The sequence below is a fragment of the Physella acuta genome, unplaced genomic scaffold (assembly GCF_028476545.2).
Source record: "Physella acuta isolate Inbredline_101_S28 unplaced genomic scaffold, ASM2847654v3 ptg000187l, whole genome shotgun sequence".
NCBI classification, from domain to species: domain Eukaryota; kingdom Metazoa; phylum Mollusca; class Gastropoda; family Physidae; genus Physella; species Physella acuta.
In genome coordinates, this window is record NW_026731706.1 from 817,209 (window position 1) to 839,358 (window position 22,150).

Sequence of the window (22,150 nt, forward strand, 5' to 3'; positions counted from 1 at the left end):
GCTACTGACATTAGGTGCTACTGACATTAGAAGCTGCACATGTGCTACTGACATTAGAAGCTGCACATGTGCTACTGACATTAGAAGCTGGACATGCGCTACTGACATTAGGTGCTACTGACATTAGAAGCTGCACATGTGCTACTGACATTAGAAGCTGCACATGTGCTACTGACATTAGAAGCTGCACATGTGCTACTGACATTAGAAGCTGCACATGTGCTACTGACATTAGAAGCTGCACATGTGCTACTGACATTAGAAGCTGCACATGCGCTACTGACATTAGGTGCTACTGACATTAGAAGCTGCACATGTGCTACTGACATTAGAAGCTGCACATGTGCTACTGACATTAGAAGCTGGACATGCGCTACTGACATTAGGTGCTACTGACATTAGAAGCTGCACATGTGCTACTGACATTAGAAGCTGCACATGTGCTACTGACATTAGAAGCTGCACATGTGCTACTGACATTAGAAGCTGCACATGTGCTACTGACATTAGAAGCTGCACATGTGCTGAGGACATTAGGTGCTACTGACATTAGAAGCTGCTCATGCGCTACTGACATTAGGTGCTACTGACATTAGAAGCTGCACATGTGCTACTGACATTAGGTCTACTGATATTAGAAGCTAAGTATGTGCTGCCATTACTGCTTCGACACAATGACTATCTAGCTAGACAGACGTTTTATGGCTCGTTAAATTAAAAGATCAGATTAAGGTTCGTAAATATGTAACGTCGTTGTTTTTCTTACGTGTTACATTGTTTTAGTACATACTCTAAACTTGTATTTTATAATACTTTTTAAGAAAATAATCTTAACTTGTATTTTATAATAGTTTTTAGTACATACTCTAAACTTGTATTTTATAAGTTTTTTTTTTAGCTTTTTTTTTTTTTTTGCATAAATTATTTTTCTAGTACATAACTCTAAACTTTTATAATGGTATTCTATAACATAAATTATGTTCATGAAGACCGCCTTCTTTTTTCCCGAAATATTATAACTTTATACCCTTTATAAGTCAAATCTTGAATTAGTGATCAAAGTGTTTTTAAAAAAAAGAAATGAATTGAACATGAAACAAAATTTATTCATAACTTAAATAACCTTGAAAACTGAGATGTTAAGAACGGAAATATTTTTGAAGTAAGTTTGGAATAAATGTGTTGAGATTGAACAAATGGAAGGAAAACATATGTAGGTGATAACGTCTTTAACACATGAACCTAATTTGTTTGAATATTCATTAGGTGTGCAAGGACGGGCAGGTGAGTACAGCAGCTACAAGGCTCAGGTAATGTCAGCTGTTGTCTAGATGATATACTGTGTGGGTAGGGGCTGGGATAAAGGTGTTGGTGGGGTATGATATGGTCAAGGATAGAGTGGTGAATAATGATAGGAATGTAGGAAGGTGTATGGGGAGGGATTTGTAGAGGTGTGTGGGTAGGGGTGTGGGAAGGTGTGTGGGTAGGGATGTGGGTATAGATGTGCACATCTATACCCACATCCCTACCATGGGGAGGTGTGTGGGTAGAGAAGAGGGGAGTTGTGTGGGTAGGGTTGAGGGAAGTTCTTTGGGTAGGGATGTGTGGAAGTGTGTGGGTCTGGATGTGGGGAGGTGTGTGGGGAATTGTGTGGGGAGGTGTGGTGGTAGGGATGTGGGGAGGTGTGTTGGGGAAGGATTGGGGAGGTGTGTGGGGAAGGATTTGGGGAGGTGTGTGTGTAGGGATGTGGAAGATGTTTGGGCATGGATGTGGGGAGGTATGTGAATTCTAATGTGAGGAGAGAGTGGCCGGAGTCTAGTCATGTTGCTGTTTGACTAGTGTCCGGGTACGGTCCCCTGTAGTGTGATTGTAGGACGCTAGTAGTGTAACGTTAGGACGCTTTTAATGGCTGACTAGGATGCGGGTAAAGAAAAAAGGTAGAATCGTCTGTATGTATGTACACGCATGATTCAGATAGGTTTTTATACCTCTTGAATGAAAAAGTTTATAAATACCAGAATCTACATTTGAAAACATCAACCACACGTCCTACTAAAAAATATAAACAAAAACAAAAATGTAGCAATATTTGGACTCTTCAATTATGGATCATTAGCCAAAGCAAAGCGAGGCAGCAATGTTTTATGTTTAATGCGCTCATTAAGATTGTTACAACTCCCATTGGTAAATCTCCCTTTCATTAGTGGGCTCACACAAGGTCATTAATTCAATTTCTCCCCGCGCACACGGCAAAGGCAGCGTTAAAAATCATCAAAGGTTGGCTTATTGGGGGTCAAGTTGGGGAAGATGTTGCATTTTATGTCGGTGTCGTGTTGGTGGTTGGTTGTAAGGGTAATGTGGTTAGGAGGGTATTTAGGACGTTGTGGTGGGGGTGTTAGGAAGTTGGTGAGACCACCTCCGCATATTTTATATGATATATATATATATATATATATATATATATATATATATATATATATATATATATATATATATATATATATATATAAATATATATATATGCATATGCGTTATATATATATATATATATATATATATATATATATATATATATATATATATATATATATATATATATATATTTATATATATATATATATATATATATACACGCATATATATATATATATATATATGCATATGCGTTTATATATATATATATATATATATATATATATATATATATATATATATATATATATATATATATATATATATATATATATATATATATAATTTACTTTTATTGTACTAATGTCAGATAACATGTTGCAGATTAAATCTTTACTATAAAAAAACTAAACATGCGTTCCATTCGTTCGCTTCTATTGCCCATGCTCTAGACCAGGGGTCTCCAAACTACGGCCCGCGGGCCGGATGCGGCCCGCGAAGTCCTCTCATCCGGCCCGCGGAGATCTTTTTGTCCAAGGAAAAATCGTTTGTTAGTGATGGCTGAGGAACTTTGCCCAGAAAAATCAAAGACATGCCTAGAAGAAACTGGCCCCCGAATTGAAATTTGATAGTTAATGCGGCCCTCGGATTGAAAAGTTTGGAGACCCCTGCTCTAGACCTTAATATCTGCTAGATCAAAACGGGTTAGATTAAAAAAAATCAAATGTGCCACGTGAAATAGTTTGACTGAATTCATAAAAAAAAACATGCGTAAAAATAATCATGATTTTCGGAACAATCTAGGGTATAATGCACTTTCACGTGCATTTAATTTTAGGACAGTGAGACACTATTGTTGATGAATAATTATACATACGAGTCTTACAATAAAGAATTTTTTCCCATTTCTAACCGACCAATGAGGTTGACGTAAGAGGATCACGTGGTCACCGGGTACACACCCACAGTTCCTTCAGTTCCCGGTACACTGGGGTCAGGGAACCGGGGAATCGTGCCAGCCATTTCTATGGAAATTCTTTAAAGCAAACATCGCCTACTTCCACAGCCCAATTCTGCTCAAGCGGTTTAGCTCCGCTTTATTTAAGCCATCGGGGTCTAGTAGAGAGTTTAGCTCTGCTTATCTCAACAATCCAAGACTTGCAGAGATTTTAGCTCCACTTTATTTAAGCCATCAGGGTCTAGTAGAGAGTTTAGTTCTGCTTTATCTCAACAATCCAAGACTTGCAGAGATTTTAGCTCCACTTTATTTTAACTATACGTTTTTAGCTGATAATTTAGCTCCACTTTATTTTAACTATTCGTGTCTAGCTGATATTTTAGCTCCACTTTATTTTAATTATACGTGTCTAGTTGTTATTTTAGCTCCACTTTATTTTAACTATTTGTGTCTAGCTGATATTTTAGCTCCACTTTATTTTAACTATTCGTGTCTAGCTGATATTTTAGCTCCACTTTATTTTAACTATTCTAGCTCATAGACATTGTTCTAGTGTTACGACAATCTAAGCTGACGGTGTCTAAAAGCCAATGAAAAAAAATCACACAAATGTGATTTGATTTATTAATTACTTGGCAAGTAAAAACTAATTTTATTTATTTGTTTTAACGGATAAAAAAACGGAGCGTTTTTTAACAGATCAAAAACAAACGGGAATCACGTGACTTAATTTGTTCAATAAATCAATTGACATGTTAACACGGAGGGCGAGATGGCGGGGGGGGGGGGGTAATTAATTAACTGATTGGTTCACATGGGTTCAGTAGGTGGAGCAAAGGTGAGTCAGTGCAGATGTGGTAGTGTGGCTCCAGGTGAAATGAAAGGTAAAGATGACGGAGTACAGTGACATCATTGTCGCCTTACACTCGCACTATGGAACTTAGCTCTTTTATCATGAATTGTATTGATTTGTGTTGCCTCACAGTTTTATTATAGTGTGTGTATACAACAAAGTGGCAAAAGGAATAACACACTACCTAGCGACTTATAAGTAAACTAGTTGCATACGAGTGCTGTGTTTGTTTTTTCATATGTGTTTTTTTTTGCGTTTGTGTTTGCATTGTGTTGGTGTTTTTTATTTGAGTTTTATTTGCGTTTGTTTTTTTTCTTTTGTGTTTGTGTGTTGCATTTGTGTTTTCGTTTGTGTTTGCATTGTGTTTGTGTTTTCTTTTGTGGTTGTGTTGTGTTTTTTGTGTGTTTGTGTTGTGTTTGTGATGTGTTTAGTTTTGTTCTGTTCCCAAGTTGGTACATTTAAAAAAGATCTATGGGTATGCAGCTAGTATATATATATATATATATATATATATATATATATATATATATATATATATATATATATATATATATATATATATATATATATATATATATATATATATATATATATATATATATATGTATATATATATAATATGTTTGTAACAAATTATTCAATTGTAGTTGTACTGGCTCCTTTCAATATTTGCCAAATGTTGAATCAATGAACCAGAAATAATTTATTAACATTCCTCTTTGTGGCTAATTTGTTTAAAGCCATTTGTTTTGTAATTATTATTTAAAGGCTGTTAACCTATCGACGAAAATGGTTGCTATTATTTTTTTAGAACGGTGACGGCAGTGCATTGTCGCGAATGTAGTTATGTCATATTTTATAATGGGGATAAAATGGCGTTATATGTAGAAATGTGTGAGTAAAGTTGGTCTTTTTTAAGGTTATAAAATGACGCTCATACACTATCAACATTCAAAGAACCGCTCGATAATGTTTCAGCAATTTTACACATAACACTACAACATATATGTCCAATTTTGCACTCAATAACTTATGAATGGAAAAAAAATGTGTGTAGTGAAAAAGAAAACTAAATCAATTACATTAGTTTGATCGTTCATCACAGACAACATAGAAATACACGGGAAATAAAAGAATAAACCCACAGGCCAATAATAAAACTTCCATTGTCTGTATGTCGCTATGACAATACACACACAACTACAATATCGACTGCAGATTTTCTTTTTACCTGGCAATTTGTCGGGTGTTCTTAAACTTGCCTTGTTGGAGTTTACAACTGCACAGTCAATTTTATTATTACAGTCCAAAACTACATCATTACTGTTTATAATTGAGTGCTTTTAATAGGTTCACACTAAGCACTTATGCGTACGTTTTCAATTTATTTCTATTCTGAAAAAGTTTTATTTTAGCTTTGGTGCTATTTTCTGAGCACCAATTCTCTGTCGTACCCGCCTCTTCTTTTAATTGAGCACTAATCTTCTTCTGTAGTGTAATTTTCTATTGTACTTTAACTGTGCACTAATGTTCTAATAAATTTAATTTTACCGTTGTACCAACGTGTATTTTAACTACAGTTAAATTTTCCGTTGTAACAACGTGTACTTTAAATTTAAATTTTCCGTGGTACCAACGTGTACTTTAACTGCGCACTGCTGTTCTAAGAAATTTAAATTTTCCGTTGTACCAACGTGTACTTTAACTACAGTTACATTTTCCGTTGTACCAACATGTACTTTAACTACAGTTACATTTTCCGTTGTACCAACATGTACTTTAACTACAGTTACAATTTCCGTTGTACCAACATATACTTTAATTGCGCACTAATCTTCTACTAAATTTAAATTTTCCGTTGTACCAAAGTGTACTACAGTTACATTTTCCGTTGTACCAACATGTACTTTAAATTTAAATTTTCCGTTGTACCGACATGTACTTTAAATTTAACTTGTCCGTTGTACCAAGGTGTACTTTAACTGTGCACTATTATTCTACTAAATTTAACTTGTACCAACGTGTACTTTAACTGTGCACGAATACCCCGTCAGGTGGTGAGACAGGAAGTGATACCTGCCGTGACAGACGGTCGTACGACAGAAAGTAAAATCTTGTTGTCGTTGTTGTTGTTGTCTGTGGTTTCGTTGAGGCGGTGGGGAGGATGTGTAACAAAATGGCGGCTGTTGTTGTGAAGATTGGGTCACGTTTTACCAGTCGTAAAAAAAACACACACCCATACACAAGCACACACACACAAGCACACGAATAAACACACACAGGCACACACATAAACACACACACACACAAGCACACAAATAAGAAAGACCGCTAGAAAGTACACATGCATTCACACTCACATACAAGCACACACACTGACACAAGCACACGCATAAAAACAAACAAATAAAAAAAAACCACACATAGCTCACACTCCAGGACAAACACAAACACGAGCACGTGGTAGAGCCGAGGACCAGCACATGTGACGTGGATGACCAGAGTTTACACCTGCACGACCCGTCTTGTCAAGGTCATGATTCCAGACAGCTTTGTGCTTTTAGTGCCAGCTCACAGTTGCGAGAAAGTACATCACGTGATAACCTCAGCAGCGGGATAGATCAGTACATCCATGTACCACACAACAAAGCCAGGAAAATTAAACAACAATTCACCTTTGCTGATGTCGTATATTGTCTATTGTGCTTCGAATAAAAAAAAACGTAATAAAGTTCAAGTAATTAATGAAGCCCAATGTTAAGTAGCTTATCTCGCGTAAATTGTACCATCATGGTTAGTGTACAGGATGAGCACGATGTAGAGTTACAAACTAATTAACCTAATTTATTCGTATCTGGTGCGATGGTCAGATCTAAACTGGGATCAAACTGAAGGATATATTACAACCCCAAATACATCTGCATTTTTCAGAAACCGAGCTTGGCTTCCTTCACCATACACATCCCGACACGATATATATATATATATATATATATATATATATATATATATATATATATATATATATATATATATATATATATATATATATATATAACGGAAATCAGAATGTAAGTTATAAATATGAAAAGGACAGAAATAGCATTACCCGTTTTAATGCAGTAAAAAACATTTCCGATTTATTAAACGCAAATGACGTCGAATGTCCTAGAAAGACCCAGACAGAAAAAGGGGGGTAATCATATTCCCAATTGGCTGGGGACCCATCTTTCATGGAGGTGAACTGGTCCGCTGCTCGTGTCCAGGTATCTTGATCTAATGGAACGGATGTCATTAACTGTCGTCACCATGGAATTGCCTGGCTCCGTCTTGTTTAAATTGTATAACGCGTGACCTTTCAAACCGTTACTATGTGTGTAGTTTTTAAACCTCATCAATGATTCAAGTTGTTCGGTTTTGAGTAGGCCTATGTGCAGGTTTTATCTGTTCTATTCTATATATGTCATGAAAGTTTAATACTCTATTGTTTGTATGTCGTAAAGTATTAATTGTTTTTTTTCATTTTTGTGTATGTCGTAAAATTTAAAAAACCCGTTTTGAATTCGATTGAACTTCCGATTCAATTATTTAAAATCAAATTATCATCGAACTTAACAATCCCCATAAACCCGCAGAAGAAACCCTGATCATATCAACATTGAACGCTCTACTTTTGAACTTAAAACCGACCATTTAAATTCAGGACCAGTCCAGGGTTTCTTTCATGCATCTCTTCTGGGCGATATCAGCCCACAGTAACCTGTGTCCCAGCTACATAGTGGGATGGAAAGGTCTACTCATGAAATTGTTTTATTTTATCCTTAAGTTTTTGGACTACATCTGAATTTGGCTCAAACCCTTAAATATCTGTATTTATGACATAGCTCTCAGGTATCTGTAGTTGGCACATAGCCCTCAGATATCTGTAGTTGGCACATAGCCTTAAGATATCTGTAGTTGGCACATAGCCCTAAGATATCTGTAGTTGGCACATAGCCCTAAGATATCTGTAGTTGGCACATAGCCCTAAGATATCTTTAGTTGGCACATAGCCCTAAGATATCTGTAGTTGGCACATAGCCCTATGATATCTGTAGTTGGCACATGCCCTAAGATCTGAAGCGACTACAGTAAGGCAAACAGCACATTTTCATCACAATTACTCGCTGTAAGGTGAGTTATTGTAGGTTACTCACATCAAAGCTCGTTAGTTTGATATTAAGTGAGAGTATTGGGGGTTTAGAGTCACCGATATAACACATCACATACACGAGAGTCATTGGTATAACACATCACACATACATGAGTCACTGGTATAACACATCACATACACGAGAGTCACTGGTATAACACATCACACATACGAGAGTCACTGGTATAACACACCACACATACGTCAGTCACCGATATAACACATCACACATGCGTGCGTCACTGATATAACACATCACACATGCGTGCGTCACTGATATAACACATCACACATACGTGAGTCACTGGTATAACACACCTCACACACACGAGAGTCACTGATATAACTCATCACACATACAAGCTAAGATTTGATACGTCATCGACATAACACATCACACCTACCATCTAACACAGGGGTCTCCAAACTTTTCAGTCCGAGGGCCGCATTAGCAGTCAAATTTCAGTTCGGGGGCCAGTTTCTTACCGGCATGTCTTTGATTTTTCTGGGCAAAGTTGTCCCCAGCCATCACCAACGAACGTTTTTTCCGTGGACAAAAAGATCTCCGCGGGCCGGATGAGAGGACTTCGCGGGCCGCATCTGGCCCGCGGGCCGTAGTTTGGAGACCCCTGATCTAACACATCGAAAACCACCAGTTTCTGTGACTGTTGTTGAAAATTTACCTCCCTTCTATCCAAGTTTTCAAACCTTGTTACATAAGCTCACTGTGTTGAATATTTGTTACATAGAGGGGTAAACAAATGTCTTAAAATAAAAACAGCTTTAGGTAAACCTTTGTGTACACAGTGGAAAATTGAAAACATTTATTAAAATGGATGGGTTCGCGTGCAAGGAGAGAAATTGAAAGAATAATTGCGCAGATGAACTCTCGTCCCGGCGATATTTTTTACCCTAACTGTAAATTAAAAGCCGTATCAATCATCATATTTCATAAACTCACACGCGGAATGTCTAAAGTGGCTATTTATTTTATTGTTACCATTTTTTAACCGTAGAAAAAAAAGAGAAACAGCTCTAAAAAAAAAAATGATAAATTGCTTTAGAATAGGCTAGTGCAAACATCTTTACTCCCGTATGATGAAGTTTGAAAAAAAAAATTCGTTTGACTCTGTATTGTGGTTTATGTACGTGGTGTAGGAGGGGAGATAAATAGAATGAAATACATGGCCGTAGATGACAGATTAAAGGAAGGCATTAATCATGAGTAATGTTAGAGATTGGTTAGGTGACTTGGCCAAGTTAACTGACAGAGAATGTCAGGATTTACGTCTAGAAGATGATAGGAGTTAACTAGCAGGGAATGTAAGATATCACATGTAAGAGATAAAGTGAACGCTAGAAATTACCTCTAAAAAATGTAAGAGTTAGCGGAGAATTCAAGAACTTACATCTACAGGTTTGTTTGAATGTTTTACAATGTGCAAAGCCGACGTAAAATCCTACTCTAGTGTTTTGTTTTTTCGCGATTTATTTTAACAAACCAAATTAGTCTTTAAATAATGTCTTATTTTTAGACACGCATTTTTAACCTTTAAAAGCATACAACGATTACCTTCAAAATTGAATCATTTTTTCTAAATGCCAACGGTTTTGCATCTTATAAAAAAACATGTTGTATTATATCAAGCTATTTAAAATTCGTCTTTTCAACAGTACAAAATATATGAACTAGAAAATATTACCGATCTTTTTTTTTCCTCTTCAATTTTTTTTCAATGACATTAAAAAAAAAAAAAAAAAAAAAAAAAAAAAAAAAAAAAGAACGGTAATAGGAGTGTCATTGGAATTATGTCCCTTGAGTATTGATAGCCGAAGCCATTTTTTTTTTGTCGAGTCTATAAATCTAACTGGGTTTACAGTACTTCGTGGGTTCTAGCTGGTCTTACAGTACTTAATCGAATACAGCTAACCTACAGTACTTCGTGTAAATAGCTAGGCTTGCAGTATTTCATGGGCTACAGTTTTCGGCGTGGGGGGGGGGAGGGGGGGGGATTTGGCTGCTTTTAAAATAGTTCAGTATAAAATGGAGGTTAAAACTAGTCTAAAAAAATTCCGATAGGGTCTTTAGCGTAGGTATATTCGTGATATATATATATATATATATATATATATATATATATATATATATATATATATATATATATATATATATATATATATATATAAGCCGCTAGGTAGTGTGTCATTCCGTTAGCCACTTTGATGTGGTCTTTTTCTCATCAAACAAGAATTTCTCTGATCAATTAAGAATTTCACCGCTGTCGTTAAATTTAGATACACAATACTCTGTAAATAGCGCGTTGTATAGTAAAGAAATAAAATACTTAAAAAAACTTTTTAAAAAAACACGTTTTTCTTGTGGACTAAAAAGTAGAAAATAAATTTTTCTTCCGACCCTAGGGGATCTACCAATGACTGCTCGTAGATTTTGTGCTTCCTCGAGCTTTGCAGGTTCTGTTAAAAAAACTATTTTGCTTTCAAATACACGTACATGTTCCACACTATAAAGTTCACATCGCCATACCTCAAATGACTTAGAAGATGTTCAGCGTTTATTGCTAATTATGTTGGCACTAAGTACTGATGTCAAATTGACTCAAAGTACTCAGTACACTAGTGGTTGGTCAACTTTTATCAGAAGTACGTACCGACAACTGTAACAACCACCACCACCACCCCCGGGAGCCAAGACAATATAAAACGGGTTAAGAGCGCCCGGGCAAGGGCTCAACTCCGTAAAAAGGGGGGCGTTTATTGCCGGGGACTGGCGCTGAAAGGGGCGGTTTGACGGGGTGATTTGGGGAAGGATTGTTGGGTCAGTCGGGTCCATTCTAGAACATGACGTCCAGTTTTTGATTGGGGAGGGGGAGGGGGGGGGGGGGGGAAGGGAGGACTTCCGGGGTTAAGATTGGTGTGTCACGTGGTGTCTGAGTTGTAGAGTGATTAAAGGGCAATTGTTTGGATTTTTTTTTTAGAGTGACATGTTTCGATCTATTCTAATATATACACATTCGCATACACGTGCCGACACACGAACATATTAATGCGCGCATATACATATATATATATCTATCTTTTTATATATATATATATATATATATATATATATATATATATATATATATATATATATATATATATACATATATATATATATATATATATATATATATATATACATACATATATATATATATATATATATATATATATATATATATATATATATATATATATATATATATACATATATATATATATATATATATATATATATATATATATATATATATATGTGTGTGTGTGTGCGTGCGTGTATTTATATTGTATGCTATATATGTGGAAATGTATGTAATTCGTACTATTGAAAAGAAATGTTAAATGAAAAGAAAATTTGTAACATATAAATGTATGCGGCTGTAGTTAATTAAGTTCATTCGGGTCAACTTAAAATTTTATCAGAATTTCAATAGTGCGTCACTGAACTTCCGGTATTAGAGCCTTGTCGTGGCTTGGCAGCTTGTGTATCCTGACCACCCCCAGAGCTATACCAGCGGGAGTGTAAACTCCTGGTAGGTTCAACCAAGCTGGGAAGGTCTGCGCGGGTAGGGATCAGACCAAAGCTAACACCCTGGTCCTCCAGGTTGGGGGGGTTGAAACATAAGGCTAGCAAACTTATCTCGTAAAAAAATATACCGCTATAGAAACTGCAAGTACACAAATCCAACACCGACTTGGTCAAGGGGGGTCCTCTCTAGAAGAGCCCATGATGCCTACTAGTGAAAGCCTAACGGAAGCTAGTTTGCTGTCTTGGGCACAGATTAGAGGAACAGCCCAAAACCGATTCCGCTGGAGATGTGTGGTTGCAGCCCTTTGCTCCCCAGGGGCCACAAAGGAGTGATGATGATGATGAACTGTTTCATTGAACTCGGCACATGGCGGGATAGTGTGGTCAGTTCTAAGTCCAGTAATGTACTTTACGACCTCGATGTTTAACAACATATTCAACATGTATGTAATTTATATTGATTTATCTAGACGATTCTTTGGCACTATCAGCTTTACTAGCATGTTTAACTTAATAAACTTCCTCTCATGTTTTTATCAAATTTTTTTATCATGTTTTAATCATGTTTTTATCATGTATTTGTCAAATTCTCCTTTTATTTTCCCGCGGCCAATCTGCACTCTACCATAGACCATTTATTACCGCTAATACAAAGAGATCGAACATGAAAGACTAACAGACGCATTAGCTGTCCCAGTACTACCATCAACACCCCCTCCCCCATTCTGTTTAGGACAGTTCTGGCCCATCACGTGATTCCCGTAACGCCCTGCCTGACCGAATAACGCCGTGGCTTTAAGATCTAGTAATTTAATTAATCCACGCGTAAACAAAGATGTTAAAATTTCGATGGGAAAAGAAGTTCCCACTGATGAGTTTGTTAGGCGACCGTCTAGTACTAATTGTACTCTGTCGTATGTTATTGTTTTTGTTGCTGTTGTTATTGTTGTTGCTTTTTTCTAATTTTAGATATTCATTATTTGTTTAATATGTTAGCTCATTTTGAAAAAAAAATATGCTCATTTGTTTAATGTTTTTTGTAATACGTTAACTAAATCTGCTTTAAAAAAAACAACGAACTTGACATGTTCCTTGCAAGTGCATCATGATCAAAATGGTTGGTAAAGTAAGAAACCTCACTACAGTTTTTGACAAAAATATTTCGGGCAATTGTCGAGCCTAAGGTAGGTCAAATAGTTGGATTGTCTGGCCAAAGGCTATGGTATATGGCTACAGGACATTTACCCCCTCCCCCGTCAATTACCCCCACCCCCACCCCCGGACATTGCCCCTCTTTTTTTAACCTCCCCCCCCCACACACACACACACACAAAGTACCCTTGTCAATTACCCCCCAGTAGTTCTAACCCTAACGCTAACCCTAGCTGTACCTAAAGCTGTGAGCAAGGCGGGGGGGGGGGTATGTCCTACCGGGCGGAGGGTAATTGACCGGGGTTAATTACTCCGGGGGCTAATGTCGGGGGGGTGTCCGGGGGCTAAATGCCCTGTTCCCATGTTACATGGCCGTATGTTTGGGCCATTGACATCGCGAATGCCTTAACCTTCTGTCCAGGATTAGAACCAAGGACTTTGGTGTTATCATCTACACCCCTCCCTACACTTCAAAGTGTACTATTATATTATTGTACCAAGGCAGAAAGTAAAGTAAAAACATGAAAGGTTGTTTATAGAGAAACAAATTCTAAAGATAATGATGGTGCTAAGTACTGTAGACACAAACGGATGAAAGAAGAAACTAGTCAACAAAGATAGCTGGTTTGGACATATGGGGCAGATATTGATGACGTAGTGGGCAGAAAATGGCAGACGTTGATTGACGAACCTCGTTTGGTTTACACTTCTGCTGGGGGTTTACACTTCTGCTGGGGTGAGACTTTCAAGAAATTATTTATTTAAGATGTTGTTTGTGTCTCGGAGTTCTGAGCCTCGTTGTCAGATGTGTGAGGTCACGAGGTTCGTTTAACACTAGATGGTGACCTTTGCTGCATTGGTAGCTGTTTAGTAAATCAGGGGCGTGGTCTTAGCTTTTAAAGTTGACCAGGGGCGTGGTTTTAGCTTTTACAGTTGACCAGGGACGTAGTGTTAGCTTTTACAGTTGACCAGGGACGTAGTGTTAGCTTTTACAGTTGACCAGGGACGTAGTGTTAGCTTTTACAGTTGACCAGGGACGTAGTGTTAGCTTTTAGAGTTGACCAAGGACGTAGTGTTAGCTTTTAGAGTTGACCAGGGGCGTGGTCTTAGCTTTTAGAGTTGACCAGTGACGCAGTGTTAGCTTTTAGAGTTGACCAGGGGCGTGGTCTTAGCTTTTAGAGTTGACCAGTGACGTAGTGTTAGCTTTTAGAGTTGACCAGACCGTAGTGTTAGCTTTTAGAGTTGACCAGTGACGTAGTGTTAGCTTTTAGAGTTGACCAGTGACGTAGTGTTAGCTTTTAGAGTTGACCAGTGACGTAGTGTTAGCTTTTAGAGTTGACCAGACCGTAGTGTTAGCTTTTAGAGTTGACCAGACCGTAGTGTTAGCTTTTAGAGTTGACCAGTGACGTAGTGTTAGCTTTTAGAGTTGACCAGACCGTAGTGTTAGCTTTTAGAGTTGACCAGTGACGTAGTGTTAGCTTTTAGAGTTGACCAGTGACGTAGTGTTAGCTTTTAGAGTTGACCAAGGACGTTGTGTTAGCTTTTAGAGTTGACCAGACCGTAGTGTTAGCTTTTAGAGTTGACCAGGGGCGTGGTCTTAGCTTTTAGAGTTGACCAGTGACGCAGTGTTAGCTTTTAGAGTTGACCAGGGGCGTGGTCTTAGCTTTTAGAGTTGACCAGTGACGTAGTGTTAGCTTTTAAAGTTGACCAGGGGAGTAGTGTTTAGCTTTTAGAGTTAACCAGAGACGTAGTGTTAGCTTTTAGAGTTGACCAGGGAAGTAGTGTTTAGCTTTTAGAGTTGACCAGAGACGTAGTGTTAGCTTTTAGAGTTGACCAGGGAAGTAGTGTTAGCTTTTAGAGTTGACCAGGGGCTAGTGTTAGCTTTTAGAGTTGACCAGGGATGTAGTGTTAGCTTTTAGAGTTGACCAGGGGCGTAGTGTTTAGCTTTTAGAGTTAACCAGAGACGTAGTGTTAGCTTTTAGAGTTGACCAGGGAAGTAGTGTTTAGCTTTTAGAGTTGACCAGGGGCTAGTGTTAGCTTTTAGAGTAGACCAGGGATGTAGTGTTAGCTTTTAGAGTTGACCAGGGGCTAGTGTTAGCTTTTAGAGTAGACCAGGGAAGTAGTGTTTAGCTTTTAGAGTTGACCAGGGAAGTAGTGTTAGCTTTTAGAGTAGACCAGGGATGTAGTGTAATTGGTAACGAGGTGACTAGAGTTTACAAGAGTAACCTAAAGGTGTTAGTGTTTGCTTTTAAAGGAGACAAAGGGTGTAAACTGAAATATTAGCCTACGAGGCATATCAGAGGCGTAGTTTAAACTACTAAAATAAAATATGAGTGTAGCATTAACTACAAAGTAAATCATGGGCATATTGAAGCTCATATAGTTTTACCAAACGCTAAACAAGCGTTAAAAAGTTATTGATCGTTCATGTTTAAATTTTCGCTTGTTAATTAGAAAACTAATGAAAACAGCAAGCCTTGTAGTGGATACAATAGAAGGCCGATACTGCAAGGATGCTTAGCCTAGAGGTGCAAGTCTAAGGGGCAAGTTGCATTGATGGCCATAATTTGACGCCAGCACCCTGGGGTGTTAGTTGTGTGTGTGTGGAGGGAGGGGGGTGGGGTAAGTAGCACTGACGGCCGTTACCTGACGCCTGGCCTGAGGTGTTACTTGTGAGAGGTAGGGAGGGGGGGGGGTTAAGTAGCACTGACGGCCATAATTTGACGCCAAGTGTTAGTTTGTGTGTGGAGGGGTATGTGTGTGTGGGGGGGGGGGGGCAAGTAGCACTGACAACCGTTACCCGACACTAGCCCTGGATGCATGTGTGAGGTGGGGGAGGGGGGGATTATGTAGAATGGACGGGCGTAATCTGACGCCAGTTTTGAGTTTGATGCCAGCTCAATGGAAGACCGCCGTCTGCTATTGCGGCGCTAGTCGAGTGGACGGCCCTAATGTGGCGCTAGTGGAATGGACGGCCCTAATGTGGCGCTAGTGGAATGGACGGCCCTAATGTGGCGCTAGTGGAATGAACGGCCGTAATGTGGCGATAGTGGAATGGACGGCCCTAATGTGGCGCTAGTGGAATGGACGGCGCTAATGTGGCGCTAGTGGAATGGACGGCCCTAATGTGGCGCTAGTGGAATGGACGGTCCTAATGTGGTGCTACTGTGTGGCAAAGAAGGGAGGTCACTTTGACCTATGGCTGAGTAATTTTATACTTTTTGTTTGAAAGTTATATTTTTATAATTAAAGTATGTTAATTAACAGCACTTTTAAAAATGTTATATTATCCAACTACTTCCGCTTTTGTTGTTTGTTTGTTGTTTTTTTTTTGGTTTTTTTTTGTTTTTTTTTTTTGTTGGTTTTTTTTTTGGGGGGGGGGGGGTCTTTTTTTGCATAACAAAACAAGAGCTTAAGTGAAACGTTCGTTATCCAATAATTAAGCTGTTGTCTCGCAATAATTATGCGTTTGACGTCTGTGTGTTATTGGGTTCACAAGTCGCTTAAGTGATCCTCCAATCCATGCAAATTAGATCAGTTACCGTGTTAAATAACCAATGATCAATACCGTTCAATGGCCCATAGCTGAGAACATGCTTTGATGTACAATCTAAATCACGACAATGGAGCAGTTCGACTAGTTATCAAGTAGGATACTAAAATATAATATGTAAGGTCCTCAACAGCCCCGCCTCAACAGCCCCGCCCCAACAACCCCGCCTCAACAGCCCCGCCTCAACAGCCCCGCCCCAACAGCCCCGCCTCAACAGCCCCGCCCCAATAGCCCCGCCCCACAGCCCCGCCTCAACAGCCCCGCCTCAACAGCCCCGCCTCAACAGCCCCGCCCCAACAGCTCCGCCTCAACAGTCCCGCCCCAACAGCCCCGCCCCAACAGCCCCGCCTCAACAGCCCCGCCTCAACAGCCCCGCCCCACAGCTCCGCCCCACAGCCCCGCCTCAACAGCCCCGCCTCAACAGCCCTGCCTCAACAACCCCGCCCCAACAGCCCCGCCTCAACAGCCCCGCCCCAACTGCCCCGCCCCAATAGCCCCGCCTCAACGGCCACGCCCCAACAGTCCCGCCTCAACAGCCCCGCCTCAACAGCCCCGCCCCAACAGCTCCGCCTCAACAGCCCCGCCCCAACAGCCCCGCCCCAACAGCCCCGCCTCAACAGCCCCGCCCCAACCGCCCCGCCCCACAGCCCCGCCTCAACAGCCCCGCCTCAACAGCCCCGCCTCAACAGCTCCGCCTCAACAGCCCCGCCCCAACAGCCCTCCTCACCAGCCCCGCCTCACCAGCCCCGCCTCACCAGCCCCGCCTCCCACCTCTCCGCAAGAGGGAAACAAAAAGTGCATTAGAAAGCCAGAAAGTCTAATCTCTTCTGTCAACCGGTGAAAATGAGTGGAGGGCGTGAAGGGATTTCAGTTGTTCAAATAAAGGAACAAAGGGAGGATGGCTTGGGAAAATCTCTAAATCCTATCTTTGATGCCCCGTGGGACATGCCAGTCCTTATTTAACGGGATTGTTCTAGAACGCCACGACGAGCATGGGAAGGGGGGAGGGTTAATAGGGGACCCTAAGGGGTATGGCAGATGCGATTCCTATTGTTAATTCTTGCCGTTGGTGTTTGATCAATGTACCACTTCTGGACAGATTCTTTTCAATTAATTTAAATATCAGTATATAGTATATACGCTTGCAGGTTTTGTCACGTACGCATCAATTTTCAACATCTGCATTGAAAAATATATGATTTTTATGAAATGGAAAACTACAGTTTAGAACGGTTGAATTACTGTATCTGTGCCTTACAAAACTTATAAATAACAATTTTTGAATCATTAATAAATAAAAACATTTTTTAAAATAAAACTTTTAAAGAAAATACTGACCAAAACTTCTATATTCAGCTTTGAGAGTGCAGATACTACAGAAGCAGAGAAATATAAAGTTATCGCCCTTGAGAGTAGTCCCTGTGTTAATATTTCCCAAATCAAAAGATATTTTCTTTATTTTCTGTTGTAATTTTTCCCTCGAGATTTATTCCTGTAGCGACACTTCTGTCGTGTGTCGGGCTGTGTCGGTGTGTCAACATGCTGCTACTTCCGTCTAATTAAAGAAAAATAGAAGATCGAATCGGAGCAGTGGAAATAGTTACCTCCCTTCTGTAGTACCGTGTGTTGTTTCCCTTATTTATTCAGACCGGCGTACACCTCTCCCCACCTTCCCTAAACACCCAGCAGGGGTGGCGTAACTTGGCAGGGGTGGCGTAACTTGGCATTTTATTTCTACCCAGCATCGCTGTGTCAAAGGATGGCAAGCACTAGAACATTCCGACTCTAGCAACGTTCCGTAGATAGATGTCGCAATATTCCCTCTACATGGGCCATCGTTCCTCCTCTAAGGGGAACAATGTAGTGGGAAACCTGTATTTTGTGTGCGCGGTGTTTTTAAAGTCTTATATATATATATATATATATATATATATATATATATATATATATATATATATATATATATATATATATATATATATATATATATATATATATATATGTATTGTACAAAATGATCGCGCGGCTTGTTCAAAACTAATGTGCGGCCGCGCAACCGCACAGCTTTGATGTAACATTGATGGCAAGATGTTGGATATTGGTGGGGGGGGGGGGGGGACAATGGGCTACTCTTGGAACTAGGGAGAGGTGGGGTAATTTAGTTTGGTTCCTGTGAACTATGTAGAAGATGCGGGAACTAATACGGAACTAATAAGGGAACTAATACGGAACTAATACGGAACTAATAAGGGAACTAATAGAGAACTACGTGGCAAATGGAGTTGAAAAAGGGAAGTTAGAAGCTGCGATAAGGCCAGGTCAAGTGTGGCTACCCACGACAGTCAAGTGTGGCTACCCACGACAGTCAAGTGTGGCTACCCACGACAGTCAAGTGTGGCTACACACGATAGGTCAAGTGTGGCTACCCACGACAGTCAAGTGTGGCTACCCACGACAGTCAAGTGTGGCTATACACGACAGTCAATTGTGGCTACCCACGACAGTCAAGTGCAGCTACCCAAGCCAGGTCAAGTATGGCTACCCACGACAGTCAAGTGTGGCTACCCACGACAGTCAAGTGTGGCTACCCACTGCAGTAAAGTGTAGCTACCCACGACAGTCAAGTGTGGCTACCCACGACAGTCAAGTGTGGCTACCCACTGCAGTAAAGTGTAGCTACCCACGACAGTCACGTGTAGCTACCCACGACAGTCAAGTGTAGCTACCCACGATAGGTCAAGTGTAGCTACCCACGACAGTCAAGTGTGGCTACCCACGACAGTCAAGTGTGGCTACCCACGACAGTCAAGTGCGACTACCCATGTGTGAACTTAGGGTAACCCAAGTATACAGCGCTACAACTTGTCCAGAATCCATCACAAATGTGTTCCCTATCACAGTCCTAGCAAGTCAGCAGAACTCCTTTTAACTAATTAAAATTGCAAACTTGTGTCAAGTCTGGCTTTAAAAAAAAATGTGGACCAGACTTAGAGACGATGACGTCAGTAGAATCTAGTGCAGCATCAGTTGTGACGTTGTTCACATCTTTACTGACGTCAGTTATACAAAATAACACAGTAGGTAATGATTTATTTTAAAGCTATGAGTTAAAAAGGGAAGATTAAGATTAGGTAAATATTCATGGAGTCGTTCTAATTGCGAGCAGCAATCAATAACAACTAATTAGTTGAATAACATGGATGGTATATTAATCAGCCTAACCAACAAGCATATTTAAATTAAAATCATTACAACAGCCAACATATGAGATCAACTGCAACAGACCAACATATGACATCAATTACAACATTCAACATATGACATCAATTACAACATCCAACATATGACATCAATTACAACTGACCAACATATGACATCAGCTACAGCATACTATCATATGACATCAGCTACAACAGACCAACATATGACATCAACTACAACATCCAACATATGACATCAGCTACAACAGAACAACATATGACATCATCAACAGCAGCCCAGTATATCACATTAACAACAGCGTAAGATCTACAACAGAGAAAAGTATTTATTTCCTCGGACTATTTGGTGTATCGACAAAAAGACAATTTTTTTCAAAGTCCTAAAAATTCACCAGAATCAAGACAACACCGCTGACTGCTTTAAATCAGGTACATTCGTAGAATTTTTTATTAAACGAGTAGATCTATATCTCAACATGCTGTACTTAAAAAAACAAAAATTTCAAGTTTGTCTATATCTTTACTTCCCAGTGTAGTACAAAATCCAACGTTTATCCTTCAAAGAATTTTGTTGGGAAAAAAAAACGAACACATTTTTTTTTTCTTTCCAAAACCTCCGATTCTGCTCTGTAATCATATATGTTACTATTTCCAATAACTGCCCCCCCCACCCCCGGGCTTTTCATCATGTCCGCGGTAAAAAAAAAAAACTGTCCCCCTACCAGCCTAACCCTACAGCAGCCATCAAAGTGATGCCAGACGCCAATCGTCTGATGATATTCAACGGTCTTTTAGATCCAGATCCAACATCATCGATGTTTAGCGAGGAATGAAAAGAAGGAAAAAGTGGAATAGGGAGAGACTCCGATCAAGGCAAGATAGATTGTTGCATTTTTTTCCGGAGAGGGGGGGGACATGCAAGCGAAAAAAATGGCTGTAAGTCTCTGGGATAAAAGGAAGAACTCGTAACCAAGGCGAAGTGTCAATTTTCTTAATATGAATTTAAAACGTCAAAATGGAGTCAGGGTTTGACGGCTGAAAAGGATATCAGTTTAGAGTTCTATCAAGGAAATGGTGGGAAGTCAGAACAAAACGTAAGGGAAAATACTCAGGACTATATTTAAGGGAGACTAGTCTGGACTAGATGTAAGGGAGACTAGTCTGGACTAGATGTAAGGGAGACTAGTCTGGACTAGATGTAAGGGAGACTAGTCTGGACTAGATGTAAGGGAGACTAGTCTGGACTAGATGTAAGGGAGACTAGTCTGGACTAGATGTAAGGGAGACTAGTCTGGACTAAATGTAAGGGAGACTAGTCCGGACTATATTCAAGGATTAGTCAAACAAAATGTTATAGGTACTAGTATGAGTGAAATTTTAGGAAGACTAATCAAGAAATAAAGTGAGGACAATTAAGAAACAAATTTAAGAGAGACTAGTCAGAACAAAATGTTAGACAGGCTACTCAGGACAAAATATAAGGGAGACTAGTCGTACGACAATGTGAAGAAGGTTATTCATACGAAATGTAAGGGAGACTAGTCTTACGAAAATGTCAAAGAGAATAGTCATACAAAACGTATGGGAGATTAGTGATACGAAATGTAATGGAGACTAGTCATTCGAAAATGTGAGAGAGAATAGTCATACGAAATTGTAGGGGAGACTAGTCTAGACAAAATATAAGGGACACTAATTATATGAAAATGTAAGGGAGAACAGTCACACGAAAATTTAAGGGAGACTAGTCAGAACAAAATGTTAGGCAGGCTAGTCAGGACAAAATATAAGGGAGACTAGTCATACGAAAATGTAAGGGAGACTAGTCTTACGAAAATGTAAGGGAGACTAGTCTTACGAAAATGTAAGGGAGACTACTCAGAACAAATAAAAGGGAGACTAGCCTGAAAGGGAAAAAAAAGTAATGTACGCGAAGACTTGATTCGAGTATTCATGAAGCAAGCCGCGGCGGATTAATGACATTAGGATACTGGAGGGAGAAATAAACAGACAAAAGGACTGAAAGAAACCTGTCAATGAGCCGACACTATCATCACAGGGGTACACAGCGCCTCGGCTTTAAATCTTTCAAACACTCCAGCCAGCGGTGGTTTAAGTTTCTTTTTTTCTATTAGTTTTAACGGACGACATTTCTGGACTATTAAATTTAAATTTTTGAGTTTAAAAAAAAATGTTTCGTGCCGTGGGGTAGTTGACGAA

At 39.4% G+C, this 22,150-nt stretch overlaps 1 protein-coding gene across 1 annotated transcript; it reads left to right on the forward strand.

Annotated features, from left to right (window-relative positions):
• The first annotated feature begins 13,118 nt into the window (after positions 1-13,118).
• On the forward strand, positions 13,119-17,550 carry LOC131936806 (uncharacterized). Its single transcript, XM_059293885.1, has 2 exons — positions 13,119-13,130; positions 16,843-17,550. The coding sequence occupies exons 1-2, from the start codon at positions 13,119-13,121 to the stop codon at positions 17,548-17,550; spliced, it is 720 nt and encodes a 239-aa protein (XP_059149868.1).
• The last annotated feature ends 4,600 nt before the right edge of the window (positions 17,551-22,150 follow it).